General features: G+C 46.7%; 1 protein-coding gene across 2 annotated transcripts in view; it reads left to right on the top strand.

Moving 5' to 3' along the window:
* Cacng5 (calcium voltage-gated channel auxiliary subunit gamma 5) overlaps nucleotides 1–20702 on the top strand; it is a 41309-nt gene extending 20607 nt beyond the window's left edge. For both annotated transcript variants that reach the window (XM_028761293.1, XM_028761292.1), the window contains exons 2-6: nucleotides 11140–11391; nucleotides 12759–12845; nucleotides 14001–14141; nucleotides 17288–17433; nucleotides 17741–20702. In XM_028761293.1, the coding sequence (XP_028617126.1) occupies nucleotides 11196–11391; nucleotides 12759–12845; nucleotides 14001–14141; nucleotides 17288–17433; nucleotides 17741–17998 (828 nt within the window). In that variant the 5' untranslated portion in view covers nucleotides 11140–11195 and the 3' untranslated portion in view covers nucleotides 17999–20702. The remainder of the gene's footprint in view (nucleotides 1–11139; nucleotides 11392–12758; nucleotides 12846–14000; nucleotides 14142–17287; nucleotides 17434–17740) is intronic.
* Nucleotides 20703–21059: the final 357 nt, after the last annotated feature.

Below are 21059 nucleotides of genomic sequence, written 5' to 3'. Positions count from 1 at the left end.
CTCCTTTTCTTCCTTTGCAACACTGTTTTTTAAGGAAAGCATCTGACTTGTCCAACCACCTGAGCGACACTCAGCCTAAGGGGAAAAACCAAAGCCATCAGCGCTTTTACACCAGGCAAGGTGCTGACCATGGTGAAGAAAATTGGGTCAAAGTTTCTGCTTGTCAGTGGGCAATCTCTGCCTTTCAGGAGAGTGCTCCCAAGCTGGGCACCCAAGTGGGACATGGCATCCAGCCTCTGGAGCCCTGCAGGAGCCAAGCTGTGGTGAACAGAGGTCAGCAGAACCCAAATGCTGGTGGGACCACAGGGTTGGTTTCAAATCCTTGGTCACACACACTTTAGCTGTGCAGGGACTTCCCAAGCTCTGCACCTAAAAGCAAGGATGGGAATAACCATCATAGAGGTGACTTATGCAACCACATCTAGACGCAACACAAGCAAAGACAAAAAGGGCATCATGATGGGGATAGAAATACGGCTCAACAGTTAAGAGCACTGGCTGTTCTTTAGGAGGACCCAGGTTTGAGTCCAGTGGCCCACACAGCAGCTCACACTGTCTGTAACTCCAGTTCCGAAGCATCTGACACCCTCACACAGACATGCAGGCAGGACACCAATGCACATAAAAATACATCTTTAAGAGGGAAAAAAAAGAGCATTGTGGAAACAGCAAGAGGGCGAAAAACGTAAGAGGTATTTTTACCCCACCACACGCACACACACTAAGCTACAGACCTGAATCTCCCTCGAACATCACATTTTGCAAGGCTGGAAGACAGAGTGGGGGTGCCACCCACTAAGAATTTCAGAGCCAGCGAAGGTACCTGTGGGATCTGAAGCAGTCAGAAAGGTAAAAACAACCCAGCTAAACAAAAACAGAGCATTTACTGTCAGAGGAACTACCTGACTCTCTCCTTCCAGGACGCTCCAAGCAAATGAAGCCACATAAGAAAATTAAGTCCCATAAAGTAATTTTAAATATACCAGAAGTAATTATGTTGATAATTACAAACGAACAATATTACTGCTTGTTTCCTCTTCTGATAATAATAAAAAGATACTAAGCGACACGTATATAATTATATTGTTAAGCTAGAATTGCCATACTCTGTGCGCGTACATGTGTGTGTGAGTATGTGTGTGAGTGTGCATGCTTGTATGCATGCAGATGCACATGGCTTTAGATGTCTATGTGTGTGTTTGTGAATGCACACATGCTCGAGTGTGTGTGTGTGTATGTGGAGGTCAGAGGTCAACCCCAGGTGTCCTTCCTCAGGCACTGTCCCCTTGATTTTGAAACAGGGTCTCTCACTGACCTGGACTGTTAGCTCCTTTAACTCCGAACAGCCTGTGAAGAACCATCATCTTAATCTCTTTGTATTGTACAACAAAGGGTTACTGGAGGGTACAGAGTTAATATGTGCAAACAGCTCGAAACTGTGCTTAGCACACGTCCTGGTCCAATAAACCTCAGCCGGTGGGAGGCAGGGCTGCACACAGCCGAGGGGATTGCAAGCCCACTGCTGGGGTTCTGAGGAAGGGTAAACAGTGTGGCCCGGCCGTCTCAGCCGGCAATGGCAGCCTACATCTGATGGATGCCTGTTGTCACCAGAATTAGATCAAGTCTGCACATTTTCCTGTCTACATTTATTAGGTCGTGGGGTACAAAAATTGTTTTCCATTTCTCACTGGCTTTTCTCACACCCTGTAGCCACGGGGGAAACGGGTGCTAGATGCTGCTCTGGGTTGCTGGAGGTGTGAGCCGGCAAGTTCACGGGAGCTGGCTTCTAATTGGCGACAATTAAGACTTCATGTCGCTGAATTATGGAGCTTGCAGTTGCTGCCGCTGTATTTGATTTAAAGGAGGGAGGTAATTGTGTGATGTCGCTTCCCCTGAAGGGGGTTGGGCTTTTTTGAAACAGCAATAAGAAAAAAAAAAATCCATTGCTTTTGCCTCAGAAGTCAGGGTGGTGGCTCTCTTCATGGGTCTGGTGCTTGGAAGGCTGCTGGGTCTCTCTTGATAGCCAGCCTCCCTGATGTGCCCTGTGAATGGGCTGAGACCTAGTCCAAAGGAAAGTCTGCGCCAGTGCTTCAAGGATGGTGGTACTGGGAGTCATCCATCGAAACGGAAGACTCCAGGGGCAGCTGTGTTTGTCTAATCGCTCACTGTGTGTCGCTGAGGACGGGAGACGGCGTAAAATGTGTGGATCAGATGAAAGAGCCGCACGGTTTCACAGAGACAAAAGTGGGCACTGCCTCAGAAACAAAGGAAACAGCTTCATATAAATGACACCCAAGGTTGACCTCTGGCCTCTACACTTTGACATGTACATATACACACATGTGAACATTCATACACACACACACACACACAGGAATTCATTTGGCATTTCTTTTATGGAAATTTGTGGATAACCCATTTCCTGGTTTTGTTTATCTAAGGATATTCCTGTTTTGCCTTCGATGCCAAGAGTACAAATGTCCATGTTGATGAATACTTGGCTTAAGAACATGAAAAGCGTTATCGTGTTAGTTCTGACTTTCTTCATTTCAGTATCTCAGCCCCACCTCTGGATGAGTTTGCTGACTTTCCATCGAGGGCATCACATAGGAAAACCATAGGTGTTCCCTTGCATTTCTGACATCCGTCACAGAGGACCACCTGCATCTGGTCATGGATGAGCTAGGTTGAAGATGGTTTTCAATCTTTGCAGAGGCAGATCTGTTCCTTCCCAGGACCCACGCTGGGAAATCTGGACTGTTTCTTAGGCCTGTCCTCCTTGGTGAGCTGAGCTGAGCTCTCAGTTTGATCCCACAATAGAAATGGACAACAGAAAGATCTGCACAGGCCTGGACTCAGCCTCTCAGACTCACACCCTTGTGAACCGGCAGGTGCTCCACTTAAATGGGAAAACGGCCCAAAATGCCCTGCCCATCTCAGTGCGTCTCCTTTGTCTTCACCCTTTGACCTCGGAAATACTGGTTTTCTTGATTACTGTCCAACATCTTCAAACTTTTTGTTATATTTTATTTTATTTTATTTTTATATTTAACCCAACTCCTCTAGTTATTTTCAGCAGGAGGATTTGCCTAATATATGCCAGTTATTCATAGCTGGAAATGTCTATTTTTAACAAGCTACTTAATCACAGCCAAAAATAGCTTTTAAAATTTCCATTGATGTCGTCCCCCCTCAGCAGAATCAAACTGTTTTTATTACGGTAACTCTGCCACGAGGATAATTGCCTGGTATTCCCTACTCATGTGTCCTCATCCCTAAAATAAATCCCTGGCTATTTGCAAGAGATTCCCCCTCTAGGCTATGCCCAGAGTCGTGACATCTTCTGAAGAACTCCCTGTAGGGGCTGGAATGATGGCTCAGTGGTTAAGAAAACCTGCCATTCTTGAAGATGAATGGTGTTAGGTTCAGCCCCTAACACCCAGTGACAGCTCACAACCACTCTGTGACTCCAGGGGACACAGCGCCCCCTTCTGGCATCTTGTGGCACACATACATGCATCCATACACATAAAAGAAAAATAAGTACATTTTAAAGTAATAATAAAAATAAGAACAGCTCATTACATTGAATTAATAATTACCTTGGGAGAGACGTTCTATGAAATCCTTTTTTATATAAAGTATTTTATTTATCAATATTGTTTATATTTTTCAGTAAAGTTATTTTGTGTATGTGTGTGTGAGTGTGTGTGTGTGTGTGTTCATATGTGAGCATGGGTGGTCATATGACAGAGGGCCTCAGGGATCACTCCTCTCCTCCACTCTGTTTGCTCAGGGTCTCATTACTGCTGGGTACACCAGGCTGCCTGACCAGCAAGCTTTCTGGGAACTCTCTTGTGTTTGCTTCCTATATCACAATAGGAGTTCTGAGACTACAGATGTGCAAGCACATCTGGCTTTATGTGGGGACTGGGGACCCAAACTCAAGTCCTTATGCTCACACAATGGCCTTACTTGCTGGTCAATTTTTGTCAACTTGATGCAAATCTTTCTTGATTCATGACTGATGTGGAAGCGTCTAGACCACTGTGGATAGTACAACTCCTGGGCAGGTGATCCCGGGTGCTATAAGAAAGCAGTCCGAGCAAGCCATGGGGAGCAAGCCAGTAAGCAGCATCGTCCACAGCCTTGGCATCAGCTCCTGCCTCCAGGTTCCTACCTTGAGTTCCGACCCCAACTTTCCTCAGTGATGGAATGTGTCCTGAGAGAGTTGTAAGCTGAAATAAACAAACTTCGTTCTCTCCAAGTTGCTACTGGTCGTAGAATTTACCACAGCAATAGAGAAACAAATTAGTATATGCACTGAGCCTGTCCTGTATTTTTTTCATAGCACCAGCTCATAACTTACTGTTTAGTTCCAACACTTTACTATTCTGTTGCTACATAGATAATATTTTCCCATCTACTATTATCTTTTCTATTTGGCTGCTATTCCTATGTGGCTATTTTTTTTTTTTGCATCAAATCACTTATATCAACCCTTGGATTCTCTTGTTTTAAACAGGTTTGGTTTTGAGACTGGATCAGCCCTGTAGCCCAGGTTAGCCCAGAATTCACGGGAATAGCACAGGATAGCATCAAATCCACACCAATCCTACTGCCTCATCTTCCGAAGTGCTAGGACTTTAGACCATACCTGGCTGGATTGTTTTTAATACTGCTTTTTCCAGCTGATTGGCCTGGATATCTGTGGCTGTCTGTCACACAGGTGGTGATATCCTAGAAAGTATATTGGTCAGAGTGGTTCTGGTGGTACTTTTATAATTGCTAAGCCAAGAATATTGACCAAGTCATTGATTATGTCTGTCAGTTTTCTGTCACCCAAAGTTGATCAACCCTTTCTCTTTAGAAACAGTTATTTTGGCCTACAGTTCTGCAAATTTTTGCCCATAAACGCTTGTCTTCATTACTCTGGGCCTGTGGTGAAGCAACATATTGTGGTAGAGTGTGCAGCTCTTCTCAAAGAAAAGGGAAGAGGAGACTGAGGTCCTGTATCCCCTTCAGGACTAAAACCCCAATCACTGAAGACCTCTCTAGGCTCAACCTCCTAAAAGTTCTGCCACTTCTTAAAAGTTCTTCACTGTCCAGAGGACTCCACCTTCAACACTTGGACGTTTGGTTAATGTATTAGCACTGATGGAAGCCATATTCCTTGTTATGTGGGAAGCCTAGACATTTCCCAGATCATCTAGGGTAGTGTAGAATCCTTACTCTGGCATACCTCACCAATGCACCAGACAGCATTGGCTGAGCAGAGCCCAGAGGCCAAGTTCTGGGTCAATCCATCCAGAGGAGAACTTTTCACTCTGACGTCTCTGACAGCAAGGCCTCTGCTTGTGTCTTGGGTAGCAGGCCCTTTGGAAGCTTTCAGGGTAAGTCTGATAATACTTTTAAGATTGCTAAGATGGTTTCTTTCCTCCCAAAAATCCCACTTGTAGGAATTTATCCCAAAGAAAACTATTTGCAAATGTCCCCTTGATAGTTAGAGATGAGTAAATTTATTCATTGATTTTTGTAATAAGGACAGATTTGAAAATAACCATTCTGCAGTAGGGAAATGGCTATCTTGCTTTAAGCAGATGCAAATCGGAGAATATGAATTCTGAAGCTATTAAAATATGCAAAATGCTGATGTTAAGTAAAACAACTTCAAGCTATACTGTGTGTACATGAGGTGTGTGTGTGATGTGGTCCCAATTTTATGCGTAGAAAATTTTAAGCTGCCCAGAGAAATTCTGCAGAGACAGTAACACAGTGGTGTGCATTTTCGATGTTGTGACAAAATGCCTAAAGGGAGAGTGGATTTAACTCACAGTGTGGGGCACGGTCTATTGTAGTTTGAAGGTTCATCCGTAAGTAAGACAAGTCCTGATCCCAGGCTCACCTTCTCCCCTTCCTCTTATTGGGTCTAGGAGCCCAGCCCTTAGGACGGCAATGCCCACATTACTCCTCAGCTGAACCTCTCTGGAAATGCCCTCACAGATGTGGCAAGTGGTCTGATCCCTAGGTGATTCCAAATCCCATCAGGTCACAGTGAAGAACCATCACAAGGCTTTCTGCTGGACCTTCAGCAAAGTCATGGTCATTTGACCCCAGCTAGATGTCTACGGGCAATGGGCATCAGCCCTTGCTGCTTGTCCAAAATGCTTCCTGGTCTCCGTGAAAACCCATTGATTAACTACCTCTTGCCACACCAAGTGTGGGAGGGGTTTTAATAACCATCACCCTCTTTCCATAAGCCTTAGTGGCGCTGTGTGATGGGGTTTGCTGGGGCTCTATATCCTCCGCTCGATAGCCTTAGTTCCTGACATAGCCAAGCTGGCCATGGCTTAGTCGTAGAATAAAGTGCGTTAAAATTTGGAAAGCATACTCTTTGCATCCTTTTTATTGAAGGACGGTACATCCTTACCCAGCAATTCTCAACTCCTAAGAAGAGCATCATCAATTCATCAGAGAGAGACTGGTAATCCAGCAGGGAGAACCAGCTGCTTGGCAGTTCCTCAGCCAGAAGCTATTTGATCATTTGGTGGAAGGTGTCTCCAACCAAGATGGAGGAAGTTTGGAGAGAGAAGCACAGGATGATGCTGAGGTCTTTAGGTTTCAGGAGACATGGTGTCTTCTGAGCCCCTATGTGCTTGGTATTCAGCACTCTGTATACATTTGGATATTCTTCATCTGTGTCCTCAGAGATGCTACTTTCCCCACCATGAAGGCCTCCTGTATCATTACACAGAGCAGTTTAACTCTCCAGAGGATAGAGACCTAGCGTCTATTCAGTTGACTGGTGTTGTGGAAGCGAGAGAGGAGACAGGAAAGCTGGTATTTGTTAGGTAGCACATGCTGGCTATTGGTGTGAAGTTCAGCAATGTCAATCATAGCATCTGTGCTAGCCTGAAAGTGGGTCCCAGTGAGGTGGATTTTTGTTTGTTTGTTTGTTTTGTTTCCTGTAGAGAAGGATTTTCATGAGTCGGGACTCAGGTACCACTGGCATCTAGTAATAAGAAGGATAAGGTTGTTCCTACGAATCCTACAATATTTATGATTGGCCCTCATGACAAATGATTTTCCATCTCCAAAGTTCAGTAGGTTGAGAAACCCCACTTTAAAGCATGGTGACCTCAGGTTGATCATTATCCATGAACGCCACTCTCCCTGAGGCAGCTCCAGAGAATATCCAGTATCTTTACATGGCCCCAAAAGGCCCGTAGCATCATTCTTGGGTACTTTCTTAATCAGAACAGTCACAAACATGTCTAGATTTAGAAAACAGTGAAAAGAAACACAGATCCCACTTCTCAATGCAAATAATTAGCCAGGTGGTAGTGGGACACACCTTTAACCCCAGCACTCAAAAGACAGGCAGACGGATCTCTGTGAATTCAAAGAATAACAAATAATTTATGACCATTTTAAAAAAGAGTTTATTTCTATTTCATGTGTGTGCGTGTTTTGCTTGTTTGTACGCACGTATGTGCACCACGTGCATGCCTGATGCTGCAGAGGCCAGAAGATAGTGGATTCCCTAAACCTGGAGTTACAGATTGTTGTGGGCCCTCATGTGAGTGCTGGGAACAGAACCCAGGTCCTGTGCAAAAGCAGTAAGTACTTCTAAAGCTGAGCCATCTCTCCAGCCCCTGTGATCAGTTTTTAAGTCCCCTAGAAAACAATGTAGACATTCTCGTAGAAAGCAGGCAGGGGATCAGGACCCACTAGGCACCCTCTAGTTACTTTCTCCTGCTGGCTGCTGACCACAGTGGTGCTGAGTCAGCGAATCAGCTCAAAGGACTAGCTGTAGCCAGCTCCAAAGCCCTGTCTACAGCCCCTACTCCCCAAACTCTTCACTGAAGCTCTACTGGGGTTCCTCTGAACCGGCTGGGAATATTGACCCTCGGCGTCTTCATTTGATTGACTTTCTGCTGTTCCCCAATTGAACCCCATCTGTTTTTCCCACAATCCTTTATACCTACTACCTCACCTACCCCGAGTCCCTGCGCACTCCATCCTAGAGTTCTTCATGACTGGCTTGGGCAGGGAAATGTACCATTAGTGATTTAATCTCCGCAAGACATTTCTCTCTAATTGCTAGTCATGGATGATAATTAGTGGCAGTTAATTCCTGATCGTTAACAAGCTAATACTTAGAGGTAATGGTACCGGTAATCATCATAAACTGTGCAAAACCGCTCTGCTCCAGGGCCCCAGTTTCCAAAGGATGACACTGCATCGTGATATCCTCAGCACAGGAGTGGGCCGGCACCCCTCACTTTTCTCACAGGAGTGGCCAGAGAATTGATGTCCCTAATCTTTAATTTCATGTTCTTCTCTGGCTATAGAAATGACGTGTGTTCTTTTAGAAGCTGTGTGGAGCACAGAAATGTATAAAGAACATAAAACACACATAGCTTTATTACTTGAAGCATCTTCTGAGTCTGTGATATTTTCCTGATGAGAGAGGTAGAGAATTTCTACAAGTTGTTACCATGTAAGAGATGTTTACCTTAGAATGCTCAACAAACAAAGACTACTCGTTTAGCAGAAGCCTGACCACGTGGAAATGCTCTGACTGCAGAGGGATGAGAGTCAGGAGACCGAGAAGCAGACGTCACAAGCACAGACTCGGAGCAAGGGAGATGGTGTGATGAGGAAGACATTTATGGAATAAACCTGAGAAGCTGACTTTGATCCCCAGAACTCTCATAAAAGATCTGTCTGTATATTGATCTTTCAGTTCCTCAGAATTAGCAGGCTGGGTCATCTCAGACCCCTCCACCTTCTGGAACCTGATTGGCAGACGTGGGTGGAGGGAAATATTAGTCTTGTTGCTTACAATGTGGTTTTCAGAATCAGAAGTGCTGAGCCACAGTGGCCCGCCATGGAAATGACACCAGAAGCTACACCCCAGAGGCGCCCAATAGGAAGCCCTAAAACATGTTTCTCTAATCTTATGTAATACTTGGTCACTTAGACTATTTTCTAAAGACCCATGTCTTATGCACTCCTAGACTGCTGAAAACCCTCTTTTCCCATTTCTCCACCACCTCAACACTCTTTGGGCCTGTTCATTTTTACAGTAACAGTCTAGGCACAGAGCTTGGAATTAGACCTGATTTCAATCCATTCTGCCTGCTAGGATATCCTGTGGGCTGCTTGACACCTCTGAGCCTCAGTTTCCCCATCCGGGAAATGGGAGTTAATGTTAATTACTTCCTCATGGGGCTACTGTGAAGGTTTGGTGATGGCTTTGTGCTATAGTTAATAGTTAGTACTTTATAAATAAATATGATGCCACAATAAACACATAAATATGTTTGCAATTGCTAACAATGTTACCTTTCACCTGCTGTACAGTCGCCATGTTCTCCAGAAAGGGAGGTGACTCTTGGGGTTTGCTCCTGTGGAGTCCACAGGCAAGGTCACCTTCAGTCTCTTCTTTTATGCTTTGCTTTACTGATTCCAATCCAATCTCCTCTCCACTTTCATCTTCCCAAATCTCTAAGACCCAAATCTTTCTCATCTCTGCCAAGCTCAACATTAAAATTGGCTGCTCAGCTTCGGCTGGGCAATAGCTGTCGTATTTCAGATGCCCTGGTCTGTCTGCTCTGAGAAAAGCAGGGCTTTATTGCATTGTTACTGAATAATAATAACACCAGGTCCAGCTTTGCCTTTTGCAAACTACAGTCCTGTCCGCCGTGACCGTTAATCCCCCAGCAATTAGGGGGTGGGGTGGGGGTGGGGGATCAGAACAGGTCTTATTGGTCTTGAGGAGCATGGATCTCAAAGGGGGTTTCCTGGAGCCCTCATTTTGTGCCCAAATAAGTCTGGGGAAGTTTGGAGTAAGTGAAACTAAAGTGGTTGTCATGCAATGCACTTCTTCCAAACCAAGATACAGCGCCTCCTGATGCCTTCTTCCCCGCCCCCAGAATATTCCTTAGACTTATTGCTCCAAACCTCACTGCATTGCGTAGCGAATGACTTGACATTTCACTTCCCTCTTCCTTGTCAGAGCCAATACAGAAAGGCTTGTAGGGCCTTCTCGACCCATGCTCTCCCACCCTGCAGACTTTATACTCCTCCAGAGTGCCAGCATGTGGCCCATACCGTAGCTCTCCCAACATTCCCATGGTCAACTGCTAGGGTAGGACTGCTGCTGTGGGTGGGATCAGGACCTGAGTGACCCCTCCAGGCAAAGAACACTAATATCACCTCATGACACTATGCGGTGAGCTCAACTTCACAGCCAAACCTGGTTTCTGATGCTTTTCAGGTGTCTTGGCAGCCACCTATGCTTAGATCTCAGCCAAGGCATGACATCATCCCTGGGTAGGGTCTTGTGCCTGGTGGACTCAAAGCCGCCCACACCATGGGCAGGACTGCTATAGTTCAACCCCTGTCCTTGTCACCCTAGGCTTACATCTTTTATAGAGGTGGCTCTGTCTGCCTTCTTCTAGGCTCAGGTCACACTCTAAGCTTTCTCTGCAAATAAGTTAACTTTTTCATTTCTGTAACAAAATACATGGCAAAAGCAACTTAAGGGAGAGTGTGTTAAGCCAGTTAAATCTTTCTGGAAACATCCTTACAGTATACCCAGAGGTGTGTTTCCACAGTGGCTCAAAATCTAATCAGGAAGGAAGGATGGATGGATGGATGGATGGATGGATGGATGGATGGATGAACGGATGGATGGATGGACAAATGAGTGGGGATGGATGGACAAATGAGTGGATGGATGGATAAATGGGTGGATAGATAGATGCATGGATGCCTAGGTGGGTAGGCAGACGTTCAGACAAATGAGTGGATGGATAGATGAATGGGTGGATGGATGGATGGATGGATGGATGGATGGAGGGATGGAGGGATGGATGATATGTAAGTGGGTGGATAGGTGGATAGATGAATGTTCATGTGTAGTAAGGGGAACTCGGAAGACAAGGGAATAGATACAGTAGCCTTAAGATAAATCTGTGAATTCCTGAGGAGAAAAGGGAGAGGGTCACCCTTAAGAGGAGATGGTCTGGACACTAGTGGCCTAGATGTTTATTCATCTACTGACTCGGAGAAGACTGACTTCAGCTACTGCTCCCCGCCTCCAGCTGATACCCTCTCTCTTCCCCATAGCCCATTCTGCCCTCGGTGAGACAGCACTCTTTGCTGCCCAGTCACCATCCAGGAAGATGAGCGCCTGTGGGAGGAAGGCCCTGACCCTGCTGAGTAGTGTCTTTGCCGTCTGCGGCCTGGGCCTGCTGGGCATTGCCGTCAGCACGGACTACTGGCTATACCTGGAAGAAGGCATAATTCTTCCCCAGAATCAGAGCACGGAGGTCAAGATGTCCCTGCACTCGGGCCTCTGGCGGGTCTGCTTCCTCGCTGGTAAGGACAGTCCTGTTCTGGGGAATACCTGCCCCAAGGGGATCTCGCCCTACTTAGAGACAACCAGAAGGTGCCAGTAGACAGTTCACCATAGACAATCTCCACAGCCCAGAGGCAGTGCAAGCGACCACCAGACCACAGACTCAAACTCAGACTCTGATTCACAATGTCCTCTTGAGCAAGCTCTCTCAGCTCCCACAGCTTGCTTTCTTCCTAAAAGATCCGTGCAAGCCTGGCGTTCCCAGCCTCTGCCTCCCAGTGCTGAATGACACCTCACAGACCTGAATCACCTGTGCAGGCCTTTCATTAGCGCCTCAAGTTATTGATTGTGCATAATCCTCCCTATGAAACTGCAAGACACACTTATTATTGACACGTTGCAAACACCAGAAGTGAAGATTCTGGCAGCTTAAATGCATCTAGACTTCTACTTCACTGACATCCACAAGTTTAAGGAACAGGAAATGTTCAGCAGCTTCCTGTTCCTCTGTCTGTGAAATGGCCGCACAAAGAAAACACAAATGTGGATCCTTCCAGGTCTGTGGGAGGATGTAGATTTTAGACTTCCTTTCAGCTCACTGAGGATTCTCAAGTGAGTTACTGAACCAAGAGCCCTGTCCTTAAACCCTTTATCACAGCCTGAGTCTACCCTATATAAGAGTAGACCCCCATGTCCTACAAGATCTGGGAAAGCTGTTCTAGTCAGCATAGCCACAGTACGTCCTTATGTTTCTTTTGTGGAATCCTGGAACCTGTGTGTGAATCGAGAAGAGATACAGTTTGTTTCCCCAGCCTTTTCTCCTGTCTTGGTGCTAGGGCTCTGGTGGACAGGCTAGACTTGAATTAGGTATACCAAAAGGGTCACCTCCAGCTCCACTATGGCTACCTTGTGTCACTTTGTAAAGCCTGCTTTAGGAACAGCATCCAACTCTGACCTCATCTCCCACTGCCCCAGATGCTGTGGCATCTGTCTCTGCTTAACCTGAAGCAGAGTCTTGAGGCCACCAGGGTCTGATTGACAAGGCTATGGAAGGTTACTGCACAAAATCTACACTCGTGCATCTGAGACAGCCATGTGCTGTCATCAGTCAAAAGCAACAGATGGCACCCAGATGTTTGGTGGACACAGAGTTCATAGTGCTGACCTCTTGACATGCTTCAGTCCTTACTCCAGAAAGAGACATCAAGACATGTGCCCTACTTCTGCTGGGGGGCCACCATCCAGGGTTGAAAACTTACCTAGAGATTTTATCTAGTCCAAGTACAGAGACACAGGCCCAAAGATTCTGGAAACATTTGGAGTGTACTAACTTCAAATCCTTGTTAGAGTAGAACCTGGGAATAGCAGTAATTTCTTATCTCCACAGGTGAGGAGCGAGGACGCTGTTTCACCATCGAGTATGTGATGCCCATGAACTCCCAGATGACGTCAGAATCCACAGTCAATGTTCTAAGTAAGTGTCTAGAACATTCTAACCTGGGCCACAGATGGGACAGAGAAAGCCAGGCAAAGGGAAGAGTCAGACATCCAGAATCTTCTCAAGAGCCCTTGGCCTTAGCTGGTTATACTAGTGTAGTTCACTGGAGCTTGCCCTGTACATTTGTTTTCCTGCAATGAAGATAGATTTCTAGAACCTCTATGTCTCTGATCCCCAGAAGTGGAGGAGAACTCCACTGACTGAAGCAGTCTCTCTGGACTTTACATAAAGACTGACTTTATGGCCTTAATCTCATCAAACTGTCTTCTGACCCTCAGCATGAACTTGATGCTATAATGCGATCCATGATCTTGGTCTGTTGGGAGAGTAGGCTCCAGGACCCTCTGGATACAAACATTCATGAACACATCTGTTATGCAAAATAGTCCACTACTCCATGTGAATATACCAACACACTTGTCCTGCGGACTTGAAGTCAGCTCTAAATAATGGCTAATATCTACCACAGTGTGAATAACTAAACTCAGAGTCCGGACCTTTCCCTCATCAGAGGTCAAACTTATGTCACATGGCCCCAAACCCCAATTTTCTAATTGGTGTGGCTGTTCTTTCCTGCCTCCATCCTGAGTGACCTGTTAGCATAAAAAAATCGGGTGCTCTCAGGACCCCACGTGACTAACAAAGATACCCTTTGAGAAATTAGGTTACCTCTCAGGAACCTGGGACAAAGAGCAAATCCTTTATTATGCAGTAGAACACCACCCCCAAATGATTATAAATTGAAAAATAAAGAGACCCGTGCCGGTCCCCTGTAACACTCAGAGCCTGACCTGTACCCTTGGAAATGGTGGGTGTCTCTTGAAGATGAGGCAGGATGATGTGACTGACCAGGCACCCCACAGCTCTCCTATAGACAGGCAGTGTAGTCTCCTGGGAGCGGAGCTTATGCCTGAAGGGGAGACAAGTCTCTGAGTAACCACGTTGACAGTTGAAGTCAGACCTTCCCATCCTGCCTTGGAAACAAGCCCTGCCAGCATCAGGAGACCCTTAGGTCACTGGGTGGAACTAGGACTTTGAGCATCCATTGGTAGACATTGTAAGAACGTAGTTCTTGAAGTGAGACAGAGTAGGGAGGTCACTGACAGGCTGTCCCTCTGCCCTCTGCATTAGAAATGATTCGTTCGGCCACGCCCTTCCCGCTGGTCAGCCTCTTCTTCATGTTCATCGGCTTCATTCTGAGCAACATCGGACATATCCGTCCCCACCGGACCATACTGGCCTTTGTCTCTGGCATCTTCTTTATCCTCTCCGGTAAGTTGTGATGCCCTAGACTTTTGACTTTTAGCTCCTGAGCAGTTCTGCTTCAGGAAGTCCCACTCACAACTGTGAGCCAACACTGGGCATAGAATAAGATGAGCCAGTGACCTAGGCAGAACTGAGTTATCCTCAACTACCCTCAGAGACTCCTTGCTTTCATGATCTAACAATACCCCATATTCTGAGCTCGCTAGACCCCTTCAGCATAGACATATCTTCATGAATGATCACTAGGCTGTACTACATTCGTTCATTCATTCACTCATTCATTTATTCAGTCAGTCAGTCACAATGTCTATCCGACTGTGTTCTGTATGCTGGCATCACTGACTATAGAAAGGTCAGTGTCGTGGGAGATAGACTGGAAACAGGAACTCAGAGTGGAGGGGACTAGGACAGGAGGCACCGGGAACTGCCAAGGGGACCAAGAATATAGCTAAAATTCCGAACAAGGTATTTGCTAGTCAAGGAAAACTAATAGGAAGTAGGCAATGGACTTAGGCTGGAGGGAGGAAATAGCAGGAAGCGTGGGAAACTCTCATGGAGTCTCTGAGCGCTGAGGAAACGTACTGAGAAGTGAGATTATAGAGGCACCCGAACTATCTTAAGATCTGGAACTTTATGAGAAGCCTTTAGAAAAATTTGAGCCAAGGAATGACATCATGTTTGGATGCTAGAACCCTTGCTGTTAGGATCAGTGAGAGGAAGGGAAGTGAGACAGGAGCCAAGAAACCTGGGCAGGTCCCCAAGCTACTGGAAGTACAGGACTCGGGCAATAGTGGCACAGACTGGTGGATACTGCAGCAGAAAGAAGAAGGAAGGTTCATGTGTCATTTAGAAGGTAAACTCAACAGGACCAGGCTCTCAAGGGAAGCGTCGAGGATGAGAGCCGTTTGCTTGCTTCCACACTGAGTGGATATTACATCCGTGATTAGGAATCATAGACAGAAAAATAGCTTTGCACAAAGGTTATAAGATCAGTGTGGGAAACTAAGTTTGATTCTTCCATTGTGGCATAAAGGTAGAGGTATATAGATGGCTGCCAGACATCAGGGCATGGGGCTCATAGAATCACCTAAATCACAAAGATTTGAGAGCTGTCAGCCTAGGGGATGCAAGCATGAATCATGGTGAGTTTACACATGGGAACTCCATGAGAAGGCAAAGGAATGTGGTGAATAAAATAGATGCTTTATCCCCAGTGACCTCACGGAGACCTGTGACCTAAAAGATAGTGGGTTGGTTTTCAGGGTGTTGATATTCAGTGTCCTGAATTGATTGACTAGAAAGAGGTCTAAGAGTTGATTCTCAAGTAGAAGATGAGTAGGTGGCTTGAAAATTATGAATAGATGTAATGACTGGCTGGATGGATAGGTGAATGGAAGGATGGATGTGTGGGTGGATAGATGGGTGGTGAGTGGTGGATGGATGGGTGGGTGGATGGATGGATGGATAGATTGGTGGACAGATGAATGAATGAATGAATGAATGAATGGGTGGGCAGGTGTATGGATGGATGAACAGATAGGATGGATGGATGGATGGATGGATGGATGGATGGATGGATGGATGGATGGATTGGTGGATGGATTGGTGGATAGATGAGTGAATGAATGGATGGGTGGGCAGGTGTATGGATGGATGGAAAGATGGATGGATGGATGGATGGATGGATGGATGGATGGATGGATGGATGAGTGGGTGAGTGGATGGATAGGTGGGTAAGTGGATGGATGGATGGGTGGATAGATGGATGGATGAATGGATGTATGGATGGAAAGATTGATGAACAGATAAATGACAAAAAAAGAAAAATGATTTTCTGGCATAGGCATCCTTACTGCCAACCGACTTCCCAGTCCTTTTGGGATCTTTCCCCCATTTCCCTGTCAGCATAATCTTAGTGCCAGGTGACAGATTACCTGACTCCCAAGAACCATTCTTCCTCACTCTTTCCTTACACACACATACACACATCAGTGCATGTATGCACACAAACACACACACATACACTCCTCTGCCCATCTAATTCTTCTTCTACACACCTGTAGTGCATTCTCTCCTCCACTCCACCCTTCCAGTCTTTCACCCTTCAGACAACACCTGCAGTATCATCAGCCCACCATGATGGTGGTATTCCACCTAGCCAGAGTGCGACCAACTCCAGGCCAAGTGATCCACTTCTCCTGTGTAAACTCCACAGCAGCCAAGATGGTTGGAGCTCAGGATGCCTGAGATTCCAACCGTGAGTGAATCACAGATCTTAAGTCTAGGATGGAGCTGATATACCTGAAGTTGTCTCGTGATAATAACAGAGGGACATCTGGGGACAACAGTGACTCACTTAAGTACAGAGGAAGGTTTGAATCATACCTGTCTCTCTTTAACATCCGTCCTTGGAGAGGCCCAGGTTTCATAAAATAATGTGAGTGGAATGAAATATTAAGAGCTCAACAAAGAGTAATTAATTATGCCTTGACTCAATTACACTCACTAATTGATGAGACTGTTGCCTGAAGCAGTCATGTGCACAATGGCAGTTGGAGTTCGGGGGCCCCAATGGCTTCCTGATCCACTGCAGGCCAGGATCTGATCTAACTTACCTTACATGTCCTGGCTGAAGATGTCAGAGAGGATTCACTGTGTAACCAGATGGTCTGCATAGGCCCCAGGCCACACTGGAAGACTCCAGAGAGATATGTACCACCCCCTGCTGGAGACAGGGATTAGAGGCCCTGCTGAAGAGCCTTATCATAGTCCTTAGATTAATAAAAATCCTCTTCGTAGTTCAGGGTTCACATCCCAGGGTTATAGCAATGCCTTTTTAGAAAAGTATAAGAGCAGGACCCCAGAGCAGGCCCAGTGAACAAGGATACCCAGGAGGGTGTGTATGACCGAGGCAGTCATATCAATCACTAGGCTTGTGGCTTGGCTCAGGAGAGTGGTTGAACAGGGAGATTCTACCTATGCCTGTTCACTACCTAGAAGATGCTGATGTAGACAGAATCATGGGGGGCAAACTCAAGTTCATTTCTGAACTCCAAATTGAAGGCTTTGTTCTCAGTGGGTACCATATTGGCAAACTCTCTGGACCTCCAGGCTGAGTGTTCCCTTCTCTTCCCTTCCCTTTCATCATCCAGGCCTCTCTCTTGTGGTGGGCCTGGTGCTGTATATCTCCAGCATCAATGATGAGATGCTCAACAGAACCAAGGATTCAGAGACCTATTTCAACTACAAATATGGATGGTCATTTGCTTTTGCTGCCATCTCCTTCCTTTTAACAGAGGTAATCTGCCCCATACTGCCCTGTGCCAGATTGGTACCGCCCCACCCGGAAGGGAGGAGGGAAGCATCCCACAGCATCCTGGACCACCTACCCACTCTACCACTCTTCCCCAGAATGTACCTATCCCTGGCTTTACTGGGTCTCTAATATCCTGGAGGTTCCCAGGGCCCAGTCCTGTCCACACATGCACTGACCCTCCACCAGAGAGGGTTCACGACTGTGTCCCAGGAAGGCATAGCTGGGACATCACAAGAAGACACTCCCATGCCCCATCAGTGAGTTCTCTTCTGTTTCTCTATCACTGTAGAGTGCTGGGGTGATGTCTGTGTACCTGTTCATGAAGAGGTATACAGCTGAGGACATGTATAGACCTCACCCAGGCTTCTACCGGCCACGTTTGAGCAACTGCTCCGACTACTCCGGCCAGTTTCTACATCCAGATGCCTGGATCCGGGGCCGCAGCCCCTCCGACATCTCCAGCGATGCCTCCCTACAGATGAACAGCAACTACCCAGCTTTGCTCAAGTGCCCAGACTACGACCAGATGTCATCATCTCCCTGCTGAGTCAGCCCTAGCCTTCTCCTCACCTGAACTTTGGATGGCTGGACAGCGTTTCCCTCTCCCCCTGAGCCGAGGCCCAGGCTGTTCCCTGCTTAGCCATTGACCACATCCTCTCCCTGCACCCAGTGTAGTTAGCTTGTCCTTCCGTGGGCATCAGAGCCTGGAGTCAGAGGCATGCTGATTGGCTGAGAGCATGGGTGAAGCCCTGCCTCTAAAGTGTCAATCATAGCCATGGGCTCCTGGGAAGCCAGCAGCGCCCCCAAGCTGTGCTGTGCTGGAAGATGCTTCTGTGCTAGTTGAGTTTTGTTCCTGCACTTCCGGGTTAGCCAAGGCCAGGCTGGAGTTGCTGAGTTTCTGATACAATCAAAGCCAGACTTGAATGCTTGCCTACCAGCCTGGCTCTCCATCCGGGTGACTCTGCTGCAGTGGTCTGGCTGGCTCAGAAATCTCAAGCAGACTGTTCCTTTTATGTCATCCGCCTTTCCACAAAACACCTCTCTCTGTGCAGCACTGCCCTCGTACTCCCCAGCTCTGAAGCATTCCCCGTTTCATCCTTCCAGAACAGCTGCCCTGGTCAGAAACAGTTAAGTATTCAGCAGTGCCAATGACGTCACAAAGGTGTTAATGGCGGAAGATGTCTTAATACACATGACCCCTTGATAAGCTATTTCATGGGGTCTTTTGATGCCTTAACCCAAAGAAGTGACTGATAATGAGAACTCAAGACTTTGACAGTTTTGTATTCAGAGCGCCAAGCACTGTGTCCAACCTTGGGGGCATTGTCCCTGACTTTCAGGGACCCGATTTCCATCCAAGGCTCTAAGATCTGATCGTGTAGACAGGTTTCTGTACCACCTAAGATCACCATAGCTGTGAGCTAGATTTGATGACACAGTGCATTTTGAGCCCAAACAAGCCAGATTCCAGATGCTCCAGCTGCCCTGCCAATGATGCCTGTGAACATTTGGGGGTTACCAACTTAATCCTGATACGGGAAGCATCTGCTTCCCAGTTACATGGCATATGTGGGCAAATCACATGCCTCCAGAATGCCAGACAATGTGACAACTGCTTTCCTGATGGGAACACTGAGCTGAGAGGCTACAGGCGCTTCTGAGAAGTCCACAAAACCCCCATAGTTCTCCAGGTGTCCGCTCAGCTGGACCCTTGTTCATTCTGAGAGTTTTGAGAGGCAAGCCAATGTGGCATTCTCTGTGCTGTGTGTTTTTGCCGAGCCCACTCTTGCCTCGTTCTCTTTAAGATGCCAAATGTACCCGAATATACAAAGCCGCAGTGGGTGCCGGGCAGGCTCTGGCAAGTGGCACAGGAAACCGCACAGCTGATGCCTACAGGAGGACACTGACTCAGTCAGCATGGAAGAGGCCAGAAGTTCAAGATCAAGTTGTCAGAGGACTGATCTCTGAGGCATCTGCTCCTGGCTTACAGATGGCCGGCTTCTTGCTGTATCCTCATGTGCTGCACGTGAGGCTGGTTTTTTTGTGTGTGTTTTTTTCATATCCAAATTACCTTTAAAGGACACACCAGGGACTGGGGATATAACTCAGTAGAGTCCTTACCTAGCAGGCATGAAGCCCTGGATTTGACCCCTCAACACGGTATAATCCAGGTGTGGCAGTACACATCTGTAATCCTAACACTTGGAATTCAAGGGAGGATCTTCAAGGTCATTCTCAACTACATAGCTAGTTTGAGACTAACCTGGGCTACATGAGACTGTGTCCCAAGACATTTTAAAATCAGATATGGATTAGAGCTCATTCTAATAAATTCAATGATCAGTATTAATAACTATGAATATAATCTTTTAAGTACCCATGTACAAATGCATTCACATTCTGAGGTACTGGAGGCTGGGGTCTCAGAGTACAAATCTGGGAGAGGGCACAGCTCAGCCCCTAACGTACAGATTGCTTTGTACACTGCTCTCCATCAGTCTCACAAACAGCGGAAGGGAAAGAGAAGGGAAGCCCAGTTTTGCCTCTCGGTTCAGTCCCTGACTCAATGCTTGGGAAACCCCTTCAGTTCTGAGAAGCTCAGCTGAGACGGCTTCCATGAATCCTCCCCACACCCACACCTCCAGTGATCTAGTCCACACTGTTTTTGTGTGCCAGTTTCTGTGTCTGCCTGTGAACTGAGGGCGACTAGCAGGGCCTGGCTTCCCGCTCCATCCGCACCCCGCAATGGCTGTCCTTCGCTTTCGCCACTGTTTGCCAGAGTCTGTTTGGAGACGGCTGAGAGGCATTTTCAAGCTGCACAGTCGTTTGGATGTGCTTGACTACAACTTTTGTCAATGTCATTAACACCTGCAATGTACTTTTCTCTCTCTAAAACACTTCTCTCTCACCGTGCTGGGCTTGCTTGTGTACACCTGGGGAAAAAAAACAGAATCTACTCCTAACTCTAAGCTGACTGCTGACTGTGTATTGTTAGAGCGTGCTATCCCCAGTCTAAGGCTGAGCTGTCAAGTCCAAGTGTGTCCCCACCCTGGAATGGGTCATGTGCACTTACCGTAGGAATGGATCTGGGTCCCTTTCTTCCCCACAAGGGGATGGGAGAATGTATCAACACATACCACCGTCATAATTTCTTTTCCATCTATAAACTGTTTTCAAAAACTATTCATAGTCTTTCCTTGATCAAAATATTTGTGAATCACACACTCAAGTGCCTAAACACGACTCTTGTCATCTCTCGGTGGTACTTTCTGTAGTTGACTTTATCCTTGGGTTAGCAGCAAGAGGGTGGTATAAAGTGCTATACGGAAGATGCAATAGCACCCATAGAGATACAGGGGTAACCCCTTCTTTTGTCTTCCCTAGAGACAAAGACAACAAATGCCCTCAGTAGCAAGCCCCAGAGACTCACCTCATCCCCCACTGGCCAATTCTGGGTCACATACCCGTTCCTGAACCACTTTCTGGACATAGGAATAGGGTGACCATCTATATAAGAAATTATCTCCCTAAACTTAAGGCGATAGCAGTCACATCACAACTATTTGAGTGAGTTGGCTGGGCCTTGGGAAGGTGGTTCTTGCTCAGGG

Source organism: Grammomys surdaster, unplaced genomic scaffold, assembly GCF_004785775.1.
Source record: "Grammomys surdaster isolate TR1022 unplaced genomic scaffold, NIH_TR_1.0 126906, whole genome shotgun sequence".
Taxonomy (NCBI): domain Eukaryota; kingdom Metazoa; phylum Chordata; class Mammalia; order Rodentia; family Muridae; genus Grammomys; species Grammomys surdaster.
Note: the sequence above shows the minus strand (reverse complement) of the source record. Positions and strands in the feature narration are given on the sequence as shown.